Genomic DNA, 26,651 nt, shown 5'->3' on the forward strand with positions numbered 1-26,651 from the left:
CTGGCCTGTGCTGTTTCCACTAGCCCCTCATCATGTGACTTACCTCAGCACTGCCCCCCTTAACTGGTGCCCCTGATGTGCCCCCGGCTCCTCAGCGCGCAGGGTGCTTTGGGTCACCATGAGGGGGCCATCCCACCAAGGAGCTGCTTTCACTTTCAGGTCATAAAGTACAAGCTGTGTCGCCGCGCCAAGTGCCAAAAGAATCACAAAAGGAACAACACAGACAAGGGCGTCACCCTGAGCATGGATGATGTGAAACGCCATGTAAGTGCCTGAACCTGCCCTTCTCTTCGTGGCGTGGGCCACAGCTCAGTTAGACTCCCCGACATCTCCACTGACCCCTATGTTGGGGGAGCGGCAGCACGCTGCCCTGCAGTGCCCCCCAAGCTGCTCAGCGAGCCCGCTGGGGCTGGGGGTTCTATAGGAGATTGCTGAGTGCTTGTGAGACAGGCAGATCCATATCACTGGCCAGCGCCTGCTGTAGGGTAGCCAGGCGCTGTGCAAGGTCCTCATACATAGGGCATGCATCTCAGTCCTTCCCTTTAGCACCCTTGTTGTCCTGGCCTCTTCCTGCTCCTTCACCTCTGAACTAGCAAGGAGGGCTAAGAGAGGACTGCCTGCCTTGAAGGCCAAAGTTAGGAACCCCCAAAGCCTATAGGCTGCTCAGAAAGTGGCTCGTGGGAATGATCTTTGTGCTGTGGGGATTGCTGGGGAGCAACCTGCAGTGAAAGGACATGACTGGGATCAACAGCAGGGCACTGAGCATGCCAGCTTGGGGCCTCATGCTCCAGTGCCCAGTACCCCTGTCCTCTGGGACTGCCTGGAGTGGTAGCTGGCAGCCTTTGGAGAGGAAGAGGATAGAAAACCGCCCAGGTCTTGCTAGTGTGCTAGTCACCATGGTATTTAGGCACCGGAGTTCAGTGCCGACTGGTTTGCTGAAGATAGCTGACAACTGTGGTTCTCTTGAGGCCATGACACCAAGCCAGAAAGTTCGGACCCAGATGCACAGATCCCCCAAACTCAGGGGCATAGGGCCTAGGGAGCTGGTTCACTCATTACAGAAGAGCCACAAATCTTGCAGCCCATCTCTAAACAGGGTCTTTGTTCATGGGAGGTGGCATCACTCAGCCAGGTATATGGAGATCTCCTGTGCTCTGGAGCTCCCTGGGCAAGGGCACTAAGTGTTTCTGGGGCATCCCCTGAGCTGCTGGGCTCCCCAAATGCTGCCAGAGCCTCTGGTCTCTGTGATTACTAGAGGGCTGGACTCTTGCCTCTATCAAGGCATTGCATGATGCTGTCGCTGTAACATCTGCTCTTCTCCCTGTGCTCAGGACCATCCACACTTAACTCTCCTTCCCTCATCTCCCTTGCCCCAGAATCCCTGCGAGAGCCTAAGGGGCCACCCAGCCGGGATGACGTATGCAGCCAACATCCTACCTCACCACCCGGCCCGGGGCACATTTGAGGACTTCACCTGCTAACTGACGTCTGGATGTACAACGTACACTACCAAAGCCCTCCGGAGAGCGGCCCCTGTCCCTGGGGGGCATCCGTGGAGGGGACACACCTAGGGGCCCTTGCTCCTCGCCACAGTGGGACATTAACAAGAGTGATGGCCTCAGGTTTAGGGCCACGTGGCAGGCGGTTGGGTTGGTTTCTGACCCTGGATACAGACTCAGCGCCAGCTGCTCCCTCACCCCCCCATAGTTTAGAGACTCTTGGACATTCCGGTCCCAGCCCCCCCCCCTCGAACCCCCCACACACACAGAGTACTGACTCTGCAGCCTGTGTAGGAGCTACACATGGACCGGGCCGGGCCACAGGACCTGGCCCGCTCCTCCTTGGCTCCTCAATTTGTTTCTAACTAAAAAGAGAAAGGAGCCCAGAAGAATCAGCCCTTCAGCTACAGTCACGTTGGGGGAAGTAACCCCTCTCCCATGTTCCACATTCCTGTCCATTTACCTGGTTTCCATGTCTATCCCACATCCACGCATCACACTGGAGAGAGCCTTGGTGGGGGGAGGGTTATGAGCGAGCACGAGGAGGCCTGGTCCCTGCACTCAGCTCGAGCCAGCTCTCCACAGAGCAGGGGAATCTGTTAGTACTGAAGCATCACCTCCACAAAGGTGGGAGCTCCCGGTGCCTGTCCTCTGAGCCAGGGCCCCCACTGCTATGGCAGCATGTTTTCTGGGCCCCTCTTTCAGCATTTCACCTCCAGTGTGGATGGGAGAGGCTGATGGTGAGAGCTGGATCCCAGAAGCTTCCGCTGTGTGTCCCATGTGCACCGCAGCCGATTCAGCAGCCACAGTCTTGCTCTGAACTTAGTCCCCTGCCCCTAGCACTGAGTCTCTGAGCATGATGGTGCCTGGGAGCCTTTCCTGGCTGTTGGTTCAGCTCGAGGGCAGATGCCCCCAGGTTTCCCCTGCTCCTGTCCCCTCCAACATGACAGCGGTTGATGCTGTGTGGACTGAGCTGGGGTAATGATAGCCCCATCTGTGAGCTAGCACAGCGTTCTTCCTCCCTTCACCATCACCCTCCTCCACATGCCGCACCCCCAGAGAAGTCTCCTGCCCAAACTCTGATATCTGGAACCTACACAATCCAGAGGCATCCAGAGAGGCCCCTCTGTGTGGACAGTGCCAAAGACTGTAACTTGGGGTGGGAGAGGGGAATGAGGCCCGTACAGTAGCCATGCTGCAGGGTCAAGGAGGACTTTCCAAAAACCCTAAGAGGCCTCAGCCTCCTTTTCCCCTAAGGCAGAAGCCTCATAGCTAATGGGGCACATAAAGGGAAGAATCCCCCTCAGGCCCATAAGCCCCTGCTATTGCACAGTCCTTGCCAGATAAGCTTGCCAAGCCAGGCAGCTGGGGATGGATGTGCTATGGGGAGCACTAGGGTCAGCATAACAGGCGAAGAAAATACTGATGGATAAAGCTCACACTCATCGTGCTGCCATTTCCCATGCAGGTGGGATCAGCCAGGAAGGGGAGCCTGCCCAGGACAGCCTACACTCCAGAGCTGCACTATGGATAGTCCGACACAGGGTTTCGGGGGGGGAGCCATGCATCCCTAAAAGGCACCTATCCAGCTTTCCCAGGCCGGTCACATGTCCTCCAGGCAGGTGCTGTCCCAGGAAATATTGGGCTTTGCATTCCCATCTGCCATGGAGTCACCCAGAAGCCAGGCATCCTCAGAAAAAGCCTGACACCAGGGAAGCCTGTGCCTCAGAGCTGGCTGGGGAAGCTGGTGCCCATGGGCTGAGCTAACTTCCCACGGAAGGAGGCTTCCAGCAGGACAGATCCTGTCCACACGACCCTGCTTGTGCTCTCAGCTCTGCCATGGTCAGCTGAGCCAAGCCCTCCACCAAGCAGAACCCTCTGGGGACTCACAGACACCCACCCTTCAGAAATGACCCACAGACACTCCCCCTCCCCACAACCTCTCCAGATGAAATTCCCAAATCACCGGCAGCTTCTGAAAAAGGCAGGCCCTGAGCTCGGTTTTTCAGCCATGCCTGTCGTTCACAGCCACCCTTGGCCCTTTGTGTCCCAGAGTCTCTGCTACTGTGTGGGCAGAGCCAGCCCAGTCATGGCCCCTCCATGGGAATCTGGTACATAGAGGAGAGGAGCTGTGAGGTCAGTTTGACTTAAGAACATAAGAATGTCCGTACTGGGTCAGACCAAAGGTCCATCCAGCCCAGTATCCTGTCTTCTGACAGTGGCCAATGCCAGGTGCCCCAGAGGAAGTGAACCTAACAGGTAATGATCTAGTGATCTCTCTCCTGCCATCCATCTCCACCCTCTGACAAACAGAGGCTAGGGACACCATTCCTTACCCATCCTGGCTAATAGCCATTAATGGACTTAACCTCCATGAATTTATCCAGACTTGTGTGTAACAAACCCAACCCCCTCCGCAGCCAGGCCAGGGACTCAAGAGCCAGACCTTGCCTGGGCTGCCTCCATCCTTTTGTTCCACTGTCAGGGCCAGCCCCAGAATTCTTGCATCCACCCTGTGCCCTCCACCAAATGACAGCTCTGCAGGGATGAAGTGCTACTTAGCTTTAAGAGCTTTTGCAATGTCATTTTTATTATTTTTCTAATCTTTTTTTACTTTATGATTATTATTATTTTACTTCCTGACCAAAATTAGGAACCAGGGTCAGGCCTTTGTATCTAGCACTCGCCCAAAGACAAACGGGTCAGCCACGTCCATACATTGTCTTATGGCTCCTTTGTGCGGTTTCATTCCTTTTCTTTCTTTCTTATTTTCACTCTCACGCTCTAAAGCTTTTAAAGATGGGGCTTGGATTTGGATTTGACCTTGATGCTCACCCGTTGAAACTTATCACTTTTTATTTGTCTGATTTTACTATATCATCCTCATTTTATATTTCTTATATATAATATATAATATATATTACTATATATATATGTGTGTGTACATATATATATATATATATATCTGTATGCGGCATATCAGTGTAGATACCCATCCAGTAGCATTTAGGCCTTGATATTGTGCCATTTTTCTGTTACCGATCTCTGAATGCCTTCAAGTGTATAAAGTGTTGAATTATCTCTGGTATCTGTACTATGTACACACATTTTCATAGGAAGCACAATAAGGTGACAAATGCATTGTATATCAATACCTGCTACTCTTAATGATATAAAGGATACTATAAATGGATGAGATAAAGGATAGAGACTGAGCCTGTTTCTCCCCAGCTGGACTGCAGGACTCTATGCTTGTGGGTGTGAAATCAGAAGCACCCCAGGCAGCTGCTTGCTCCCCACATGGCTCATGTTGTGCATCTCAAACTGAGGACCAAAGAGGAGACCTGCTGCAGAACAAAGCCTTTGCCTTGAATTGGAATGACTTAAGTACATACTTACCTTCAGCTGTTGTGAGAGAGTCCCATTGACTGCAATGCTTAAAGTTAAACATGTGCTTAAGAGCTTTCCTGGGCTGAAGCCTCTAGAAGGGAGTCTTTAAATGTTGTTTCAGAGTAGCAGCCGTGTTAGTCTGTATCCGCAAAAAGAAAAGGAGTACTTTGTTAGTCTCTAAGATGCCACAAGTCCTCCTTTTCTTTAAATGTTGTGAGATTAAAGGAACAAGGAGGCCCGATCCTGCACTGTCCTGGGGCCAGTCTCCATTGATTACTATTACTATTGTTCTGTGTTGGACACATAGCATCACCAGGCAGGAAGGTCACCTGAGCAGTCCCATTCCAACGGGCTCTTTTCATCTTCCTCAGGATTTCACCTCTGCATGCTGAGGGCGAACTGATGTGGAAAGTTTGAGCAAAAGCAGAAGAGCCATTTTCCAAAGAGTCTGGGGAAAAATACACTGTTGCTCCTACTTTGTTGAATGTCTGACCTCTAACCTTTCACAGCTGTAGCACCTCAGTGGTTCAGGGCAGAAACCTGAAATTCAGCAGAGACAAGGCCAGACTTATCCCTCTCAGGGGCCTGGTGAGAACCTGTTTAATTTGGCTGTATCAGGAACAATTGGCTGTCTAACACCATAATGCAGGGCAGGATCCTGTCCCTGAGGGAGACTTTAGCAACACATGGCTGGTGACAGGTTTCAGAGTAACAGCCGTGTTAGTCTGTATTTGCAAAAAGAACAGGAGGACTTTTGGCACCTTAGAGACTAACCAATTTATTTGAGCATGAGCTTTCGTGAGCTACAGCTCACTTCATCAGATGCATCGGATTCATCGGCCGGTGATGTGCTGGGGACAGTGTAGAAAGGCCAGACTCACTCCCCTTGCTCAGATTGGGCTTCATAGGAACAGCAGGGGCTGTTGGTAGAATGAATGTCAGTGCATGTCAGCTGCAGTCATGACTCCCTCCCAGCCTGCTCTTTTGGGGCCAGAGGCGGCGCTGGACTGCCAGCGGGTAGCGGTGAGGAGGGATGTCTTTGAATAGGAACAGAATAGTTACTAGTGTAAGCCGCATGCCCCATGGGGAATTAATGAACCTAAATTAACCAGCCATTAAGCAAAGTCTGGCTGGGGCTCTAAGACTTCTGTAGAGCTATGGGGACTGCACTGGCGTGGCCACTGCACACTGGCGCTGTCCATGAGTGTCAGTGTGGTTTGCTACGGGCCATAGTGCATACTGTGTGACAGCATTCACTGGCACTGAATGTGGCTTCAGGCCTATGAAGGGATGTGCACCCCACAGCAGCCCTGAGAGGGCAACAAGGGCCCCAGAAGCCAGACAGGTTACCTGGCATCTCCAGCAAGGAGGAGGACCTGGGTTAATTACAAATGAAGCCCAGCTGTGGAAAGGTGAGGGCAGTGCTATAAAGCCGGAAGGGGCCCTTAGGGGAAGGAGTCTGCCATCACTCTCTGGAATGAGGGAGCTTGTTAGGGACAAGCAGGAAGTCTAGGGAGCGAGTAAGCCCTGTGATCCTGCCCTGGAGTAAGAGTCTAGCAAGAGGCTAGAAGGGGGTGAAATAGTCAGGGAGGAGTTTCAGAGGAACAGCCGTGTTAGTCTGTATTCGCAAAAAGAAAAGGAGTACTTGTGGCACCTTAGAGACTAACCAATTTATTTGAGCATGAGCTTTCGTGAGCTACAGCTCACTTCATCAGATGTTTACCGTCTCTAAGGTGCCACAAGTACTCCTTTTCTTTTTTCAGGGAGGAGTATAACTCTTCTGGTAAACCCATAAACAGGCAAGGGGGGAGAGAGAGGCTGGGTAGGAATGAGCCAAGGGACAGGGACTGAACAGACCTGGATTGCTGGTTATGGGGCCCCTAGGCTACAATCTGGTGTAGCAGGCAGGCCCGGGTTCCGCTGCTAGCTACTGGTCCTGCCGGAACCCCAGGAAGGGCCTGGCCAGAGGAACGTGTTAGCAGGATAGGCGAGAGCAGCGAGCAGAAGTGGGCACCCAATGCCCCAAGAACTACTTTCCCAGATGTAGCCATGAGCAGGCATGCTAGTGGTGAGTAGGAATCCTGTTACAAGGCCTCAAACACATTTCAGCATGGAGCAGCCAAGGATGGATCCTGGGCCCTGACTGTGTGGGGGGGTAAGTGTAGGGGCCTTGCATTCCAGCACTGGGCAGGTATGGGGCTGGGACACTGAAGTTTAGGGCAGGAGCTGCAGCCCAGTGCAGTGAAATCCTAGGCCCCTCCTTTCACACGCTAGCCAGGCGTTGAGCCTCCTGCCTTCTAGTACAGGGCACCGTAAGGAGGGCTCCAGCCTGGGTTTGCTCTGGTGATGTGCACCCTCGAAGTGGGCACTGCTGCCTCCTAGCAGCCAGATGGTGACAAAACAAACCCTGTGTCATTGTCCAGAGCTAAATGGCTGGAAAATGTGGCCTCTACGGTTACAGGGCCTTGTTAGTAGCAAAGTCATGAATATTCCCAGCGCTGCAGCCTTGAGCAATGTGCTGCTGGCATTCATGGCTTTCGCGGGAAGCTTGAAGCCGGCCTGCTCCCTCAGCACCTGGTGCCCAATGGCTGAACCGCCACCATGGGGCTGTGGCTGGGGTAAGGCAGGTGGGGGTGGTACCTGATGCAGTGAGAATGAACCCTTTGCACCTCATCCTGTTCTCAGGCCTCAACACAGCCAGGGCTCAGGAGTGCTGGGAGTGGGAGCCTAGCCAGCTGCAAAGGCCAGTTCTGGAGCTAAATATCCCCAGACTTCAAGGGATCTGGGGTTTGGTCCTAGCCTGTCTGTGACATGTAATAGTGCACAGGTCACAAATGGCTGACTTGGGCAGCTAGTGAGCCCTCTGTCTCAGCCTGCTTGCCTATCGCTATCCAATTCCATGGAATGAGTCCAGTGGGTTGCAGCATAGTTTTGACATCACAAAAACCACCAAGATGGGCCCTCCTTAGCCCTCCTGTTGGTAGCTCCATGAGAGGCCAAGGGCTGACTGGGCCACAGGAATTTCCCTCTCCTCTCACTCCTAGGCCGGTCCCTCCAGGGTAGGGCTGTGGCATGTTGGTGGGGGTCAGGGGTGTGTGTGGCGGGGGAGTTCAGGCTGCTGCTGACAGGCATGAGGTTCTGTGAAATGGCCCTGAGTCCAGCACCGCTCTGGTGTGCTGACACAAAGGCTCCAGGCCTGATAAAAGGGCGCTCTTCATCACAAGGCCCCAGATACTCAGTCTCTATGCAGGGATAAGCTCCCTACTGCTAAGACCTGGCCTTTTCTGGGTTGAAACATAGCTGCCATGCAGCAGCTTAGGACAGGAAGTGAAGAGGAAGCCAATGCCCAGTGGATACTGCAGTGGGCAGTTAGGGAGACCGCAGGGAATTTGGCCAGGTGCTAATACCATGTGTCTCATGTATGGTACCATAGGGCCTTTCACAACCGCAAAGATTAGGACCTCAGTTTTATGGCACCTCCCATGGTGTGGCTCTGCAGTCCCACACCAGGACACTGAGTTGAGCATGGAAACAGGCCCACCAAGCCCAGGACACCTCATCCACAGAAGAATTCCTGCCCCTACAGAACAGCATTGCATTAGCCTCCTACCTAATTAAATGGCACTCAGCGAACTTGCCACTGGATACTCCAGGCTCAGAGCCAATCAGATTAGAGAGTCCCAAGCATCCCTTTGAGCCGCTCTCTGGCACTAATGGAGTTTGGCTTCCTGGGGCCCATCTCAATCAGTTAAGACTCCACTGTGGACACATCCAGCTGCTCGTCTCAGGAGAGAAACAGGCTACAGCTCCATTACTGCAGCAGCCAGAGAGGCAGAGTGGATTAGAAGGCATTAGCTGATAGAGAGGAAGAAGTCTGGACTGTGGGACCTGCAGGTAGTCAGCTTTCTCTAGAGCACAGGGGGGCACAAGCCATGCTGGCACTCTGGTGCTTTCACCCTGTGGGTTGTGTGGCCTCTGCAGCGTGAGGATTAATCGTGCTGAGTTATATAAACGCAGGCAGGGGGGCCTGCAGTAATTCATGTTTACCCTTCGCTCCCTGCTGGTGCTGCCAGCAGACACAGGAGCTGTGATATAATGATACAGCCGTGAAGTGAGCACCATACGGGCAGGGGAGAGCTGTGCTGGGCAGCCAGGTGCCATGACATGGGTTGGGGCCCATGTGGCAATGACAGCCCTTTGGGCCAATCACCCTGCCTTCTGTGAGATGCACGTCTCAACCACACTGAGGGGCCAGGACCTGAGCTGGGCAGACTGGTCCATGTGGGATTTCTCTGGTGTAGTTACAGGCTGGCGCTGGGGCTGAGCCACTCAGGAAGGGCAATATGGTCCATGCACTGCTGTGTATTTGTGGCCACAAGTGTTTGGTGTAGCCTGTGTTCCTTTTGTGGGTCCTCCTCCCCCCATCCCACAAGACACCTGGAAATGAAACCTCATCCCTGGCAGTATTTGGTCTCTCCTAACTTGACGAGCATTGCTCTGTTTTAAGGTCTCATGAAAGTTGGTGCTGTTTCTGTGCTGTGCTGCTCTGTGGGCCAGGCCTGTCCATCACATCAGCACTGTGCTAGGAGCAGGGCTGGACTTGGCAGCATAGCACTAAATAATGCAGGTCCTACAAAAACAAGTTGCTAGGTTTTTGGGGTGGATGGGTTACTGAATTTCCTGGCAATAAATGTTCAGCTCTTCATCCAGCCTCGATTCCCTGCCCCCACGCTGGCGGCTGCAGCAGTGGGGCCTGCACCCCACATGCCTGGCTCTCTAGCCCCTGCCGTGGGCAGGATGCTGCTGCCCATCTCTTCCTCACATGCAGAGAAGCCTCATCTCCAAACAGCTCCCCCACCACTCCATTTCCTTCAGCAGCTAGTTCAAAGTGACCCCCCCCCTCATAGTTTAAAAACTTTCCACAGATTTTGGTTCTCTGCCCTCCCGTTAATGTGCTTCTGCTATGATGCCCACAAACATGTGGGCCTGGCACTAGCTGGGCTGCGGTGACTTGGGACTGCAGAGACCATGGATGGAGATGACAAAGTGCCCCTGTGTGCCCTGATCTTTCTCCCTCCCTGAACCCCTCCTGTCCATGTTTGACATCAGAGAGCTCTGCAGTTATCACTCGCTCTCTGAATTTTGCCGTTTTCGGTCTCTCCTGTAACTGCATCTGTCTCTCAAAGTCTGAGTTTGGCTCTCGCTCGTAAACCTCCCCACTACGTTTCCAAGCGGGGCTTGACTCGAAATCCTGTCACTGGAGTTAGATCATTGTACAAGAGATCAGATTTAGGCCTAGCAGCTCTAACTCAGACCCTTGCATCCCACACACACCTAGAAAGGACTGAGCAGCCAACATCATAACAAACCAGCACAGGAGAAAGAGTTTTGTTCCAAACTAAAGAGAATCTTTTACAGGTAACTTTGCATTGACATTACTAGAGCCCCCTAGTGTGCATTGGGCCATTTCTTCTGACACGTGCTGCAGCTACCTCATTAAACAAAGCACAATATTGTACATTAGCCAACCCCAATGTTTTGCAGTAAATCTCGTGTCAGTCAGAGGAAATTGGAGCTAAAGCTCAGTTGCCAGGTAGAAGGTGTCTTCTGTCTGGCAAGGAATTTACCCTACACCCTTGCAAGCAGGACCAGAGATTAAAAAAATCCATTTTATCTATGGGTGGTCACACCCCACTGTTCATACACCAGACACCAAGGGGCTGATCCTCGTAACCAGTCTAGCTCCATGGATTTAAATGGGGCTACTCCTGATTTACACTTGTGTGAGCAAGCAGAACTCGGATGATCAATCCAGCCAGACACAGCAGGTGGACTGTCTAACCAGCTGGCTTGGAAACAGCCCCTGAAGCTCCAGCAGAGCAGTGCTTTCCAGCAGCGCTAAACCTTGCTCCTTGGGAGGTTTGGTTCAATAGCCAAACATGTTACCCAAATCCTTTGGAACATGCATTTGCATCAAAGCTATTTGGAGACAAAACGTGTTTTAAATCATTCACCAAAATCCCACCCTAGCCAGAAATGCCCGAAGCAGGGCCAGAGCTGGGTTCTGATGAATCACTTTATTTCCATTCAACATTTATTAGGATATTTTTAAAAGCAGAGGTTGAGGCTCCCTGCGGGGCAGCCAGGGGGTTCTGGGCAGCACAGCGCAGCTGGGCAGCCCAGGGAGATGCTTTAAGCCAGGGCGTGCTCTAATTTTTGGCAGCCTCCTGAAGGCTCGTGTGTCCCTGCCCCTTCCTCATGGGCACTGCCCCCTGGACGTTACCCCCGTCTGCACTGCCCACCCCCGGGGGCCTTTGCCCCTGCCCCAGTCCCTCCCCAGGGGCTCTTGGCTGCCCGCGGCCCCTTGCAGTGCCGGCCGCCACGCGGCAGGGGGCGGCAGCCTGCGTCCCCAGCATCTCTCTGCACGCTCCCGAGTAATCTATGGCACCTCTGGTGCCGCTCTGCCCCACGCGCTCTATGATCGGTGTCCGGTTCCGGTCCCGCTCCCGCTCCCCCTCCCCCTCCCCCGCTTTGTGCTGGGAGAAGATGGCGGCGCGGGCGGGTTTCCAGTCGGTGACTCCGAGCGGCGGCACCGGGGGGGCCGGAGCGCTGGGGCCGGGCACCCCGGGGCCCCCCGTCCGCATGGGCCCGGCTCCCGGCCAAGGCCTCTACCGCTCCCCGCTGCCGGGCGCCGCCTACCCGGTAAGGCCGGGGCGGGCTCGGAGGCTGGCGTGGGGGAGGGGAGGGTCCGGGCCGCGGTGCCCCCTTGGGAGCGGTAAAGGGGGAGGCAGCGTTTCCGAAGGTGGGGGCAGTGCGTGGGGTGGGGGGTGTCTCGGGGGCAAGGGGCGCCCCAGGCGTGAGCGAGGGTCCAGGGAGGGGGCTCAGGGCAAGCTGGGGCTCAGGGCGAGGGAGACGTGGGGAGGAAATGGGGCCTAGGTGCAGGGTGAGGTGAAGTGGCAAACTGGGGGGGGGGGTATTTGAGGAGGAGGAAATGTTTGGGTGAAATTGGGGGCACCACAGGGTGGGAGTGAGAGAGGTCACCCTGCAGTGAAGTCAGGGGTGCTCTGCGTAAGGGTTACTCTCAGGTGAAAAGGTGACCCTCAAGAGAAGATTGATTGGGAAGGGAGGAGCTGGGCTGTGAACTGTGGAAAAGGGAGAGGCGAAGCAGCCTAGAGGAAATGAGTGGGGTGAGGGTTAGGGGTAGGAAGGGGGAGAGGGGGAGCGTCTTGTGGGGATGGCAGTTGGGGTGGTGATTCAATGCATGGAGAAAATTGTAGGCAGGGGTTAGGGCACAAGGCCTGCAGTGTGGAGAGGTGTGTGAAATTAAGAACTGTCTCTCATAGCCAGCATTGCGGGTTATGGTTTCTGTGTTACAATCCCATTCGTTCTTGGAAGCATCCACGTCTAGAGCTGCTAGCCCCGTAGTGATCTATCTGAGTCCATCCTAAGGAAGCCCATGAGTCACACGGCCCTGTGCTAGCAGGTGTCACACTTAGCTCAGCAAGTGTGGCTTGGTAGCCCACTTGTGCTTAGAACTTAACTGCCCTTTATTGGGGAGTCTCCATCTTTTCAGAGTTTGGGTCGGATGGAGACCAGATCCCTGTTTTTCTCTCCTCAGCGCCCTGGCATGTTGCCAGGCAGCCGCATGACACCTCAGGGACCCTCCATGGGTCCCCCAGGATATGGTGGGAGTCCCTCAGTCCGGCCTGGAATGGCCCAGTCTGGTATGGATCAGTCCCGCAAGAGGCCAGCTCCTCAGCAAATCCAGCAGGTCCAGCAGCAAGCGGCCCAGAATCGTAACCACAAGTAAGAGGCCAGATTTCTCACCTCGTTCTGAGGTTAATTATCTTTTCTATGACCACTTAGTGCCTCTTCGTGAAAGACACCAAAGTCTTTCACAAGTTGTAGAACTATAATATCAGCAAAATGCAGCCACCTCTGAGGTGGAAGGCTGGAGCGAACCAGTGCACAGCACATTGCTAAATAGTCATTCAGGGTCAGGCAGATTTTGTCCAAAACACCAGTGCATCCTCCCCACCCACCCTTACAAAAGTACCAGGGAGACTCTGTTCACAACAAGCAGACATGATCTGAAGTGGTTAAGGAAGAAAAATGCTCATCGAGAAAGCAATATCTAAATTGAAATAGGCCATTTATGACCCTCCAGAAAATATAGAGACCAAATAATAAATTCTTGTCCATCGTATCAAAATAAATCCCTTTGTATGCTAGTTGGCTACATTGCAAAAATGGATTAACCAATACTCAGTAATTCAGACACTTGCTGCTGATGTCAGAGATCAGCACAATGCTTTGTTGTTTGGGACTACATCTAGGACTTCCGTTTCTCTCTTGCTGCCAGCACACTCTTGGACTTTATTCTTTAATTGTTTTACATGGGTGGCTCAAACTGATGTAGACTTTTTGTGCAGCTACTTTACTGGGTGATGGGAGCTTCAGATAATAATACTCAGCTCCTATGCAAGAGTAAGTTTTTTTTATTTTTTAACACAATGTCATTGTCACTTGATACTGCTCAACAGTATCTTCTGGCTTAAAAAACTTATCTGTTAGGAAGTCCAACTTAATATTCAATCAAGCCTGGGAGCCACTCTGTATCAAAATAATATTTAACCAAACACCTCTCCAAACTCAGGGCAACCCCAGCTATTCATACCTCTTGGGAGACTTGAAATGTTCAAATAATCACGTGGTCTTGGTCTTGTCGGTGCTTTTGAGCTCTGCAGCGTTAGAGTTTCAATCCTGCTGTGGCTGTGGGGAGAAAGGGTGGGTAAGGAAGGTGTCTGTACAGAGATTGACAGTCACAAGAAACATCCTTTGAAAGAGAGGAGGACTAGACTGAGACAGATGTTGAGGAGCAAGTGCCCCTCATAGCAGAGTCACAAACCTGAGAATAAACCCACATCCTTGCTCCTTTTCTTGTGTTCCGACTGTTTGCGGGACAAACTGGTTGCCATGTTAATGTGTGTATCCTTCTTTAAACAGTGCTAAGAAAAAGAAAATGGCTGACAAAATTCTACCTCAGAGGGTGAGTGAGGTTTTTTTACTTTTGCTGCCTCTGCTGCTGTAGTTCTGAGTTCTCAGCAGTTTCAGGGGGAGAGAAGCAGCGTTCTTGATTGGCTTGTGCTTTGCCATAGATTCGTGAACTGGTACCAGAGTCTCAGGCCTACATGGATCTGTTGGCATTTGAAAGGAAACTGGACCAGACAATCATGAGGAAACGTCTGGATATCCAGGAGGCCTTGAAACGACCCATTAAGGTAAAGGAGGATAGTGCTCAGGTTTCTTGCTGGGGTGCCTAGAGACCTGTGCCTGAACTGAGAAAACAGGACTGACTTATATGGCAGTTAGGTGGGTCTGTAAAGACTCTAGGGAGTGTGATGTATTGAGGGTCAATGTCCTATCCTGGACTTTAGCCTCAGAGTGCAGTCAGGGGTGCTTGCTGACCCTCTCTTTGCCTGGCTTGCTTTCTGGTCTGTCACTGTTTCTCAGGTGCAGGAGGTAAAAGTGAGTCCAGATCCTGTGGTTTCTTGATTGTGGCTGTGGCCTGAGCGTGTTTATTGGCTTCTGCATTTTGCTGTTAACGTTTAGCTGATGCTTTTCCTCTTAGCAAAAGCGAAAGCTGCGCATTTTTATCTCCAACACCTTCAATCCAGCCAAGTCGGACGCGGAAGATGGCGAAGGGACTGTTGCCTCGTGGGAGCTCCGGGTGGAAGGGCGGCTGCTCGAGGACGTGAGTGTGAGGCACCCAGCCCCTCTGGGAAGGGCGAGGGACCAGCATTAATTCTCCAGATAAGATGAGATGAATGGGTGTGGGAGCTAAACCCTGTTGGGTTGTGACCAAAGAAGAAGCTTTCAAAGGTCTGGAGTTGGAAGTGAAGACCAACTGCTTAATGTCTGAGAATGGAACTAGGGGCCCTCTATCCTAGATGATCACAGTGGTCCTTTCTGGCCTTGGACTCTATGAATGTATCCTCTCTCGCTCGTACCTGCCCAAGGAGTCTGACGAGAAGGGGGAGAGGGTAAGAGGGCCAAACCAGTTGGCCACCCCATGAGGTAGGACACTACAGTAATAATACTTAGCTCTTTATAGCTAAGAGGATTGATGGTGGGAGCAGATTTGTGACACTTGCCTTCCCTACCTCTGAAAGCAGACACAAAGATTGCACATGACAGGGTTGTGAGTTCGTTCCCCTCTCAAAAAAAGTCTCTAGTCTGCTGTGAGGAATTGGCCTCGAGACTGGATTTGCAAACAGAAGGGAAGGGTCAGGGTTTATCATGGGTAGTATGGTTCCTCCTTAGGTCTTGGGCCAGTAACTCTAGTGCAATTTTGGAATAGGGCTCCTTGGGCTTTAATCTTTCTGTATTAATGTGACTGCCCTGGGCCTGGAGGAAGCCTTGAATCCGTCTCACAGGAAGCTAGTCAAACATGGCATTGTGCTATGGTTATTGGCAAGGGATTCCCATGGAACATCTGTATTGGATGTAAAATCTGTCCCAGCACTTCAGAATTTAGTCCCATTATTTTTCATCCCTGTGCTGTTGGGCTTCTTCCCCTTTGTGCTGGATAGCTGATCTTCTGTATGTCCTTGAGGGACCTGTTTACTCTAGCCTGTGGGGGATAGCCTGCCTGACTGATTGGCAGGCAGACTGTGTTGAGAACAGCTTTTGATAACCCTGGATTCCCTAGAAAGACGCAGTCCCTGCTCCTAGTGGAAAGGCAAATGGATGAATGACAGAGGATGTGGGGGGAAGGGATAGAACAGACAGCAAAGAGGCCAAGGCAACGAGCAAACATGCCATTGGCTCCATGCTGGGGTTTTGGAGGGAGAGGTGGATTTAGTATCAGTAAATGGGAGTTGGATTGTTCAGTTCCGAACAGTGCTGTTGTATGTGCTGGGTGTGCTCCACTGCTGGCCTTGTCTGCCCTAACCCTCTTCCTGTCTGTGCTGCAGGCTGCTCTGTCCAAATACGATGCCACCAAACAGAAAAGGAAATTCTCATCCTTCTTCAAGTCTCTGGTGATCGAGCTGGACAAGGACCTGTATGGCCCAGACAATCACCTGGTGGAGGTAAGCTATACTTAGTTATATCATCTCCAAATGGAGTTCAGAGTCTTGGCAACCATGTCATTCTGGGAGCTAGGAACTCTTGAGTGCTGAGCCCAGCTCTGCTACTGACTTGCAAGGAGCCCTGGGGCAAATCGCTTCACCTCTTTGTCTCTGTCTGTGAAATGGGGATAATGCTAACCTCCCTCAGAGGGGTTGAAGCTTGTTGGATAAGAAGATAACTTTTGTTTGTGCCCTTTCTGCTCCATTCTGATAAATAAGAACAGTATCAGAGTCCCTTAGCTTTGCAAAATTAGTGTATGTGAAGCTCTAGGCAAAAGATGCTCCTGTGTAAAGTGCAAAGACACAGACCGTAAGTGCCTGTCTCCTCTGTTCCCCATACTTGGAGCAAGTCTGGTAACATTGGGAATGTAAAAAGAAAAGGAGTACTTGTGGCACCTTAGAGACTAACCAATTTATTTGAGCATAAGCTTTCGTGAGCTACAGCTCACTTCATCGGATGCATACTGTGGAAAGTGTAGAAGATCTTCTATACACACAAAGCATGAAAAAATACCTCCCCCCACCCCACTCTCCTGCTGGCAATAGCTTATCTAAAGTGATCACTCTCCTTACAATGTGTATGATAATCAAGGTGGGCCATTTCCAGCACAAATCCAGGGTTTAACAAGAACGTCTGAGGAGGGGGCGGGGCTTAGGAAAAAACAAGGGGAAATAGGTTACCTTGCATAATGACTTAGCCACTCCCAGTTTCTATTCAAGCCTGAATTAATTGTATCCAATTTGCAAATGAATTCCAATTCAGCAGTTTCTCGCTGGAGTCTGGATTTGAAGTTTTTTTTGTTGTAAGATAGCGATCTTCATGTCTGTAATTGCGTGACCAGAGAGATTGAAGTGTTCTCCGACTGGTTTATAAATGTTATAATTCTTGACATCTGATTTGTGTCCATTTATTCTTTTACGTAGAGACTGTGCAGTTTGACCAATGTACATGGCAGAGGGGCATTGCTGGCACATGATGGCATATATCACATTGGTGGATGTGCAGGTGAACGAGCCTCTGATAGTGTGGCTGATGTTATTAGGCCCTATGATGGTGTCCCCTGAATAGATATGTGGGCACAGTTGGCAACGGGCTTTGCTGCAAGGAAAGGTTCCTGGGTTAGTGGTTCTGTTGTGTGATATGTGGTTGCTGGTGAGTATTTGCTTCAGATTGGGGGCCTGTCTGTAGGCAAGGACTGGCCTGTCTCCCAGGATTTGTGAGAGTGTTGGGTCATCCTTCAGGATAGGTTGTAGATCCTTAATAATGCGTTGGAGGGGTTTTAGTTGGGGGCTGAAGGTGACGGCTAGTGGCATTCTGTTATTTTCTTTGTTAGGCCTGTCCTGTAGAAGGTGACTTCTGGGAACTCTTCTGGCTCTATCAATCTGTTTCTTCACTTCAGCAGGTGGGTATTGTAGTTGTAAGAATGCTTGATAGAGATCTTGTAGGTGTTTGTCTCTGTCTGAGGGGTTGGAGCAAATGCGGTTGTATCGCAGAGCTTGGCTGTAGACGATGGATCGTGTGGTGTGGTCAGGGTGAAAGCTGGAGGCATGTAGGTAGGAATAGCGGTCAGTAGGTTTCCGGTATAGGGTGGTGTTTATGTGACCATCATTTATTAGCACTGTAGTGTCCAGGAAGTGGATCTCTTGTGTGGACTGGACCAGGCTGAGGTTGATGGTGGGATGGAAATTGTTGAAATCATGGTGGAATTCCTCAAGGGCTTCTTTTCCATGGGTCCAGATGATGAAGATGTCATCAATATAGTGCAAGTAGAGTAGGGGCGTTAGGGGACGAGAGCTGAGGAAGCATTGTTCTAAGTCAGCCATAAAAATGTTGGCATACTGTGGGGCCATGCGGGTATCCATAGCAGTGCCGCTGATCTGAAGGTATACATTGTCCCCAAATGTAAAATAGTTATGGGTAGGGACAAAGTCACAAAGTTCAGCCACTAGGTTAGCCGTGACATTATTGGGGATAGTGTTCTTGACGGCTTGTAGTCCATCTTTGTGTGGAACGTTGGTGCAGAGGGCTTCTACATCCATAGTGGCCAGGATGGTGTTATCAGGAAGATCACCGATGGATTGAAGTTTCCTCAGGAAGTCAGTGGTGTCTCGAAGGTAGCTGGGAGTGCTGGTAGCGTAGGGCCTGAGGAGGGAGTCTACATAGCCAAACAATCCTGCCGTCAGGGTGCCAATGCCTGAGATGATGGGGCGCCCAGGATTTCCAGGTTTATGGATCTTGGGGAGTAGATAGAATATCCCAGGTCGGGGTTCCAGGGGTGTGTCTGTGCGGATTTGATCTTGTGCTTTTTCAGGGAGTTTCTTGAGCAAATGCTGTAGTTTCTTTTGGTGACTCTCAGTGGGATCAGAGGGTAATGGCTTGTAGAAAGTGGTGTTGGAGAGCTGCCGAGCAGCCTCTTGTTCATATTCCGATCTATTCATGATGACAACAGCACCTCCTTTGTCAGCCTTTTTGATTGCTGTCAGAGTTTTTTCTGAGGCTGTGGATGGCATTGTGTTCCGCGCGACAGCAACGTGGTCCATGCCAAATAAATGAAGCCTCTTTCCGGCCACTTGACTCTTGTGAGTTCACATTTCATCCGTATAATTCTCCCCTGATGCTCCATGATAGTAATCTTGAACTTTAAAACTGGTGAGCTGTGTGCTTCTCACACTATTCAACGCAGGAGTTCCAACCTTCTATCATAGGTGTTGTCAGAGCCACCACAACTGTCTGTAGAGTCCAGGGCACGTGGCAGAGATCACATGCTGTCAGATGGCAGGATCTTTCTGGGGAGGAGTTTGTGTCATCAGTAAATGGCAATTGCAGGTAAATGTTGTGCCTGGCAGGCAGCAGGAGCAGAGGGAATGACCTGGCAGTCTGTGTTCTTTAACCACCTCCTCTGCTGTGTTTTTTCCAGTGGCACAGAACTGCTACTACCCAGGAGACAGATGGCTTCCAGGTGAAGAGGCCTGGGGACGTGAATGTGCGCTGTACTGTCCTCCTGATGCTGGATTATCAGGTAGGCAGGCTGGTACGATGCAGATGGGGAGCGTGCAGTGCCTTAGCATCTGAGTTGTGACTTGGATGAGCACTATCTGTAGCTGCATCATCCTTACCCCAACCTTTGTCATGCTCTTGTCTCCTCAGCCTCCACAGTTCAAACTGGACCCCCGCCTGGCTCGTCTCTTGGGGATTCATACCCAGACCCGCCCAGTGATCATCCAGGCACTGTGGCAGTACATCAAGACCCACAAGCTACAAGATCCCCATGAGCGGGAGTATGTCATCTGCGACAAGTATCTCCAGCAGGTAAAGGTGTCTCCAACTTGGGGTGGGGCGGCGTGTTAGGGGCAGGAGACAGCTTTGGCTTCTGTTGCCAGGAACCAGAGATTCTCCAGGCTGCCCCTTTTCCAGCACTGAGCTGCTTTCCACCCCACTCCCTGTTTCTCTTGCAGATATTTGAGTCTCAGCGGATGAAGTTCTCTGAGATTCCTCAAAGGCTGCACGCTTTGCTCATGCCCCCAGAACCAATCATCATTAACCATGTGATCAGGTGAGACTGGCCCCTGAGGCACTGTTTGTTGGGAGGGGCGGATAAGAGAGCTAGAGAGACTTGTATGGGGAGATGCTCCTTGTTACAGTCAGTTTCAGAAGCTGCTGAACTTCCTGCACCTCTCCATTTTTCCATGCCTTTATTCACTCTGCCCTGCGTGCATTCAGCAGCCTCTTTTTCCCATTCACCAAGCACCCCTTCTGTAAATCCCTGCTTTCTTTCCTTCTGCCAACACTGACCTCCACACTGCGCGCGTGCACTCTTATGTTTGAACTCTGAGCCTTTGCACTGCGCTTGTCTAGACTGTAAGCGCCTGGTCCCCTGTGCTGCATGCATGATGTGCGACTAGGGAGGTGAAGTGTTTTCCTGCTCCTCTGTGTTACTGACCCCTTTCCTCTGTTACAGAAAACCAAATGTAATGCATACGTTAATACTGTCTTCCCTACCCGCACCCCTCAACCTATGGAGCTTAGAGGTGCTAGTAAGGATGCACTCAAGCACTGACTCAGGCTTCTCGCTTTTTCTGGGTGTTCTCTTGCTGATGTCCATAGTGTTGACCCAAACGACCAGAAAAAAACCGCCTGCTATGACATCGATGTGGAAGTGGATGATACTCTTAAAACTCAGATGAATTCTTTCTTGCTGTCCACAGCCAGCCAGCAGGAAATCGCTGCCCTGGATAACAAGGTAGAAGCTGGATCCTGCCCTTCCAGCTAGAGTTTGTGTGCTGGGATGAGGTTGGCTGGCACAGTGTTGCAGAGAGAGCTTTCTTGCAGCTTTTAATATGGATTCATTTAGTGACTTTATATTTGGGATCTGGAACAGTGAGGGCAACATTTCTGCCAGGGTGGCACCATTTCTATGACACAAATCTGATAGTGACAGTCTTTTTACTTATCAAGAAAATAGATTTGAAAGTGAGTGATTAGAGGGAAACTGGTTTAATGGTTAGATCAGGGGACTGGGAGTCAGGACTGCTGGATCCTCTTCCCAGCTTGTCTACCTGAGACCTTAGAGGCACAGAATGAAATGACTTGCCTATCTCATTACAGGGGAGTAACGTGAAGCTACATCTTGGAGGGTTTGCCAGGCTTCCTGGTAGTTAAAGGCCAGTGAGATCTTTGGATGAAAGGTGCTGAATGTCCTGAGTCTGCATGTCAGTGCATTAACTTGAACCTACCGCCCTGTCTCTACAGGAAGAGGGATGTGGGGTGGGGTGTATGTTACACATCTGGGTCAACCAGGAAATAAGAGAGTTTTCGATCTTAACATCCTGGACCCTTTGGTTTGTCTTGCCTCTGTGTTGGGTTGGCCTCGTAACCTGGTTCAGCAATACCCTGTTACTACCTTTTTCTCTCTCAGATCCATGAGACAATAGAAACCATTAATCAGCTGAAGACACAACGTGAATTCATGCTGAGCTTTGCCCGTGACCCCCAAGGCTTCATCAATGACTGGCTCCAGTCACAGTGCCGAGATCTAAAGGTAAAAAGATTTTTCCCTTTTGTGTGGAGGCAAACAGAAGCTCACTCCATCCAATCAGACTCTTTTTGTTCAGTTAGCAGCTGAGATCCATGCAGGGGCACAATTTGCAGGTCTGTAGCCACGCCAAAAATTGGAATTGAGTGCCAGGATTTCAATCTGACAGCACTGGCTGGGCCAGGTCTTGCTGGAGTCTGCTTGGGGACAGTGCTTGTGGGTAGCCCAGGACATGGGATGGGTTGTGAGAGTAACGTGGGCAGCTGCATGACTCTGGGTTATAAGCTGCTCTCTTTTCGTGCCTCCAGACCATGACTGATGTTGTTGGGAATCCAGAAGAGGAGCGTAGAGCTGAATTCTACTTCCAGCCCTGGGCTCAGGAAGCCGTGTGCAGATACTTCTACTCCAAGGTGAGCGTTCCCATTTGAGGGAATCCATCCACACCTGGTAGCTGCTATTCTGCTTGTAGGGAGATGCTGTTCGCTAAAGCTGGGCGTAGTGCAGCGAGGTATACAGAGTTTCAACCACCTAGTTCTGCTGATGCATCTCAGTCCTGATCTCCAGCACCCTTCTGTTCCAATCCTGGATACTCACACACAACTTGACCAGTGCACCTTGGACCTGGATTTGCCACAGCCCAGCTATTCTAAGTCCTATTGCTTCAGATACAGTGCTGCAACTTTGTGGGGTGGTCTTGTACTGCCTACTCCTGAGTGAATTCTGCTCACAATACTTCAAAATTATGCAAGTTTTATTTGTCAATAAATAAATGCAGAGGCACGGTGGCACAGAATTCGCCCCAGGAGTAACTGCCAGTAAACAGTCACCAGAGCTAGAAAGACCTCATCAAAGTATTTGCTGGTTTGGATCCAATTAGGATCAAAACCAGGTCATGCAGAGGTGATACTAGTGTTAGCCCTCACCCCCACCTAGCCAGCCTCTTCCCATTTAAATCCATGGTTTTTACACAGACATCGATTTTATACCATAGCCAGAACCTGGTCCTTGGGCTTGCTGGGGTGGAGTTGCTTCCTAGGAGTTCCTTGTGCAAAGAAGCTGTGAAGAGAGGCTGTCCCCCTCTCATGGGATGCATGCTGGTTTGGCCTTTGCTTTCAGAACTCTGAACGGTAGCAGCCCACAGCTAGTGCAGAGTTGATGTGGGCCCTGGCAGAGAGCTGGAGCCACACCCCAAAATCCCCTGTATGAAACTGAAACTGCCCCATCACAGGCTTCTTGTTAAGCAAACTGTTAATAAAAAAAAAAGAAAAAGATTCTTTGCCCTTTTATTAGCCTTTTGTGTCAGAGGCTGAAGTGCTTTGCACACGTGCTAATTCCCTCATAGCCCTAGAGGAGGGAGGTATTGGCTGCACTTCAAAATGGGGACATCAGGGCACAGACTTGCCCCAGTTCATGCAATGAATGACTGGTAGAGCTGGCGTTAGATCCCTGGAGTCCTGACTTCCATTCCCTTCATCTAACCACTAGACAGTGCAGCCTCCCTAATGTGCAATTTGTGCATCCTTCACTAGCCTGTGGAACACATTGTAACCTATGGGCTGAACTATGGACAGGATTAAGGAGGCGGGGACAGAGCCCGGTTGAGGAAGGAGTCCTGTTTCTTTCCCAGGGGCTGTGGATGGGTTTGGGCTCATCGTTCCTTCACTTCCTCCAGGCTAGGAACAGTTGTTATTCAGACTCTGACTTACCATTCGCTGTAAGTGTATTAAAGCAGGGGATCTGGCTTCTCCTCCCACAGGTGCAGCAGAGACGGCAGGAGCTGGAGCAGGCACTGGGAATCCGCAACACATAAGCTGCCCCACTCCTCCCCTGATCAGAAGGCATCACAGCTACTTGTGGAGACTGAGCGCTGCAGAGTTCACTGTTTAGGCCCACACAACCCCCACTCCAGCGTAGAGACCTGCAGCCATTACTCACTTCTGGCAGTGTCTGTATCAGTGTGACTCCAGAGCCCCGCGGGGCTTTGGGGATGTAGCAAGCAGACAGGCTCAAAGGGTCACACACTTCTACCTGGTTTCCTCCCTCACTGAGGCCCTGTCAGTCTCGGAGCTCTTGCGAGCCCACCTTGTCTCTGCGTTGCCTGTAATGCCCCCAATATCCAGTGTTGCTGCAGGCTCAAAACTTCTCTTGAGTTCAGAAACTTACCACAGCCCCTTCTCCAAAACTGGGCTCTAGTTCTTGCACCCCAGAGAATGTGGGGCTGGAAAGCCTCTCAGCATGAGCCCTTCTGGATCTGCCATGCGGACAGAAGCCCGTGGCCATTCACTTCCCAAGGTCCATGAGACGCAGCAGGCAGAGCTCCTGCATGTTGGCGCACACTCTCCCCCTGTGGGGGGTGCTCTTGCATCATCCCTCCTTGTAGGACTCTCCTCTCTTGAGAAAGGGTTTCTGTGCTATGCAGAGAATTGCTTTTCCCATCGTGTCTGTCTCCTTAGTTAAAGCTCCCTTCGTGTTCCCTAGGAGGCTGCTCCAGCCCTGGATCACGATGGACACACTGGTTCAGCACAGAGATGAAGGAGCTATGAAGAGATGACTCTACTGCATGCCAAGGGAGCTGCAAGCGTAGCTCTAACGTGCAGGATGGAGCAGCAATGCAGTCTTGCCAAAGGCTGCTTGTTCTTCCTGCTGCAGGGAGCGGGGAATGCATCAAGTGCAGCTCCTCCTTGCAGTGGGATTAGGCAGAAGTATAAAGCCTTAGGGTCATTTCTTGGACCAGGCTGATGATGATCCTGCATCTCTGCCTTTGGTGAAGTGAATGCTCCCTTTCATATATCTGAGGATGTGAGGAGGCAGCCTGGGCCTCTACCAAACAGCCCCAAACAAATAAGCAAATTAGAAGAAGTCAGGGCTCCTCTGCTTTGTTGTCTTTCATGTTTGGGCACAGAGCAGGTTCTGGGGCTGTCACAGGGCAGGTGATCAAGTATGTGCAAATGGGTTTTCTCCAGCTGAGAGAGTAGCAGCCTAGACATGGAATGAATAGCTAATGAATTAATTTAGTGGCACTCTTGTGCTCTTTGTCCTCAGGACCATGTGTGTGCAGCAGGGCATGTTGGGAGGTGGGGCCTCTCTTCACCTGGGGCTAAATATTTCTGCTCAGATTCCTTTTTGGGACTGTAAAGTGAGTGGACTCAGAACCCAGTTGGTTGTGCTCTCCTGATGTTAGCTGCAAAATCATGTTACTGACAAACAGCCTCACACTACGCTGGAGTGTGATTGAGGGCTGCTATGAAATTGGGAGCCCCTGTAAGCCTGTGTGTGTGTGTGTGTGTGTGTGTGTGTGTGTGAGTGAGTGAGAGAGAGAGAGACTGCTTGTCTGTGAGTAATAGACTTTCCAACCTTCCCTCCCTTCTGTCTTTGGACCCTTAAAGAATTGCCCCTTTGTAGCACCAGGGGCTGAAGTCCCGGTGCCGGTTAATGCAGACTACCGGCCCCTCAGGGCAAGTAATAGTGAAGGATACTTGGATATTGCCTAGGCAAGTGTAGCTGTTGCAGAATTACTGTTTTTATTAACTGATTATGGTTTTTCATGGACCAAAATTTTTTTTGTACTGTATCCTTGTAGATGTCACACAATTTTAATAAAAGCCTCCTGTGAAGGAAGCCGCTTGCCCTCCTTCTGTGCTGGCGAATGGCAGTTCGTAGTTATGTAACAGACAGCTTCTGTCACATAACTACTGTGGAAGAGATTAAATGACTTCCTGCTTGCACCTTCAAAGCCCCTTGTGTAGTGGGAGCTCTGTTCATTGAGGGAGAGCAAGCAAGAACACTAGACACCACTCCCTTTTAAAAGGAAGACAGCTTGTTTATATGGTCCAAATTTGACTCACCTTAAAATTGTGTGGAATTTGGAGGGTGCTACGTTATTTATAGGGCCCTACCAAATTCATGGCCATGAAAAACACATCATGGACTGTGAAATCTGGTGTTTTGTGTGCTTTTACCCTATCATAATCATCACTCCCATAACCGCATTGGTCGTTGGGGGCCCCCTCATTGATGAGCAATCAACCAGTTGTCTACACCCCTGACAATTGTGTGTCAGTGCTTGAGACTCCATGAAGTCTATTCCTGTTCACTCTTTTTACATTGTCAATCCATCTCTTCTGTCTACCTCTTCTTCTCTTCCCCTGAACTGTCCCTTGGAGGATGATCTTGGATAGGCCAGATCTTGTTACATGGCTGTACCACTTCAGCTTGCGCTTCTTTACGGTCGTCAGGAGGTCTTCATATGACCCAGTGCATTAGGTGATGATGTTGCGGACCTCTTCGTTAGTGACATGGTCAAAGTAGGAGGTGTCCAGGATTTTACGGAAGTATCTCATCTCTACTACCTGTATTTTCCGTTCAAGTTCTGCCACAATGGTCCGTGTCTCCCACGCATACAGAAAAATGGAAATGACCAGTGCCTGCAGCAGTTTCAGTTTGGATTCTAGGGAGATGTTCTTATTCCTCCAAATTGGCTTTAGCTTTGCTGCTGCTGCTGTTTGTGCAGTTCTTGCCCAAATTTCTGCCTTGGATCTTTCATCTGTGATGATTGCCCCCAAATACTTGAACTGTTTCACTGTCTCCAGTTCTTGTCCACTGACAGTGATATGAGAGCTGATCCCATCACATTTGTTTGTCATCAGCTTGGTTTTCTCTGCACTGATTTCCATGCCATATTTTGCAGAGGTTTCGTTCAGTCATTTCACAAGGTTGGCACGTTCATCCTTGCTGCCTGCCAGGCCATCAATGTCATTAGCGAACCGAAGATTTGAGATTGTTTGCCCCCCAATGGTGACTGTGCACACGTGATCTTCTAGGGCATCAGTCATTATGTGCTCCAAATAGATGTTGAACAGTGTGGGCGAAAAAAGGCAGCCTTGCCAGACCCCAACCGTGGTGTGAAACCACTCTCCTATTGTGCCATTGACGAGAACTGCACTGCTGGCTTTGGCATACAGTTTAATGGTAAGAATAAGCTTACGACCAACATCGTACTACTTCATGGTTGCCCAGAGAGCTTCGTGCCATACTCTTGTCAAACGCCTTCCTGAAGTCAACAAAGATGTAGATGTCCTGCTGATGTTGTAAGTATTTCTCACATAGAAGACAAAGGTTGAATATCTGTTCTGTGGTACTTCTTCCAGCATGAAAGCCAGCCTGTTCTTCAGTGATGATATTCTCTGCTTGTGGCTTCAATCTGTTCAATATGACTTTCAACATCACTTTGCTGGGATGGCTAATTAAACTTACGGTCCAGTAATTTTGACACAATTGCAGGTTGCCTTTCTTTGGCAGAGTGATAATTAGTGACTGTGTCCAAATGGAGGGCCACTACTCACTGGTCTGCCAGATCTTGTTGCAGATCTTGGAGAGTATCTCTCTTACTATTTCTCTTCCGAATTTCATCAGTTTGGCTGGGATGTTGTCAATACCTGTAGCCTTTCCATTCTTGAGTGATTTCACAGCTGTCTCCATTTCTTCACATAGTATTGGAAAATCTTCCTTCTCTGTTGAATCTGGGCTGTCTAAGACTCTGGGATCTCCATTTGTCTGGTGGTTGTATAGATCAAAGCAGTAGTTTGTCCACCTATTGA

The 26,651-nt window shown here is 50.7% G+C and overlaps 2 protein-coding genes across 5 annotated transcripts in view; both read left to right on the forward strand.

Moving 5' to 3' along the window:
- The window catches only part of ASIC1 (acid sensing ion channel subunit 1), a 121,829-nt gene extending 117,077 nt beyond the window's left edge, over window positions 1-4,752 (forward strand). The window contains exons 11-12 of one of the 4 annotated variants that reach the window (XM_073318723.2): window positions 160-264; window positions 1,332-4,750. In XM_073318723.2, the coding sequence (XP_073174824.1) occupies window positions 160-264; window positions 1,332-1,481 (255 nt within the window). In that variant the 3' untranslated portion in view covers window positions 1,482-4,750. Of the gene's footprint in view, window positions 1-159; window positions 265-1,331 lie in introns of all 4 variants that reach the window. The other 3 variants (XM_073318724.2, XM_073318721.2, XM_073318722.2) reach the window with 3 other exon arrangements.
- Window positions 4,753-11,391: 6,639 nt separating this feature from the next.
- On the forward strand, window positions 11,392-24,403 carry SMARCD1 (SWI/SNF related BAF chromatin remodeling complex subunit D1). The gene is made up of 13 exons (XM_073319051.2): window positions 11,392-11,591; window positions 12,508-12,695; window positions 13,896-13,938; window positions 14,048-14,170; window positions 14,521-14,643; window positions 15,866-15,982; window positions 18,940-19,041; window positions 19,170-19,331; window positions 19,478-19,575; window positions 20,127-20,262; window positions 20,938-21,060; window positions 21,363-21,464; window positions 22,811-24,403. Exons 1-13 carry the CDS (start codon window positions 11,436-11,438, stop codon window positions 22,862-22,864), a joined length of 1,527 nt encoding a protein of 508 aa, XP_073175152.1. The 5' UTR covers window positions 11,392-11,435; the 3' UTR covers window positions 22,865-24,403.
- Window positions 24,404-26,651: the final 2,248 nt, after the last annotated feature.

This window comes from Lepidochelys kempii, chromosome 20 (genome assembly GCF_965140285.1).
Source record: "Lepidochelys kempii isolate rLepKem1 chromosome 20, rLepKem1.hap1, whole genome shotgun sequence".
NCBI lineage: Eukaryota > Metazoa > Chordata > Testudines > Cheloniidae > Lepidochelys > Lepidochelys kempii.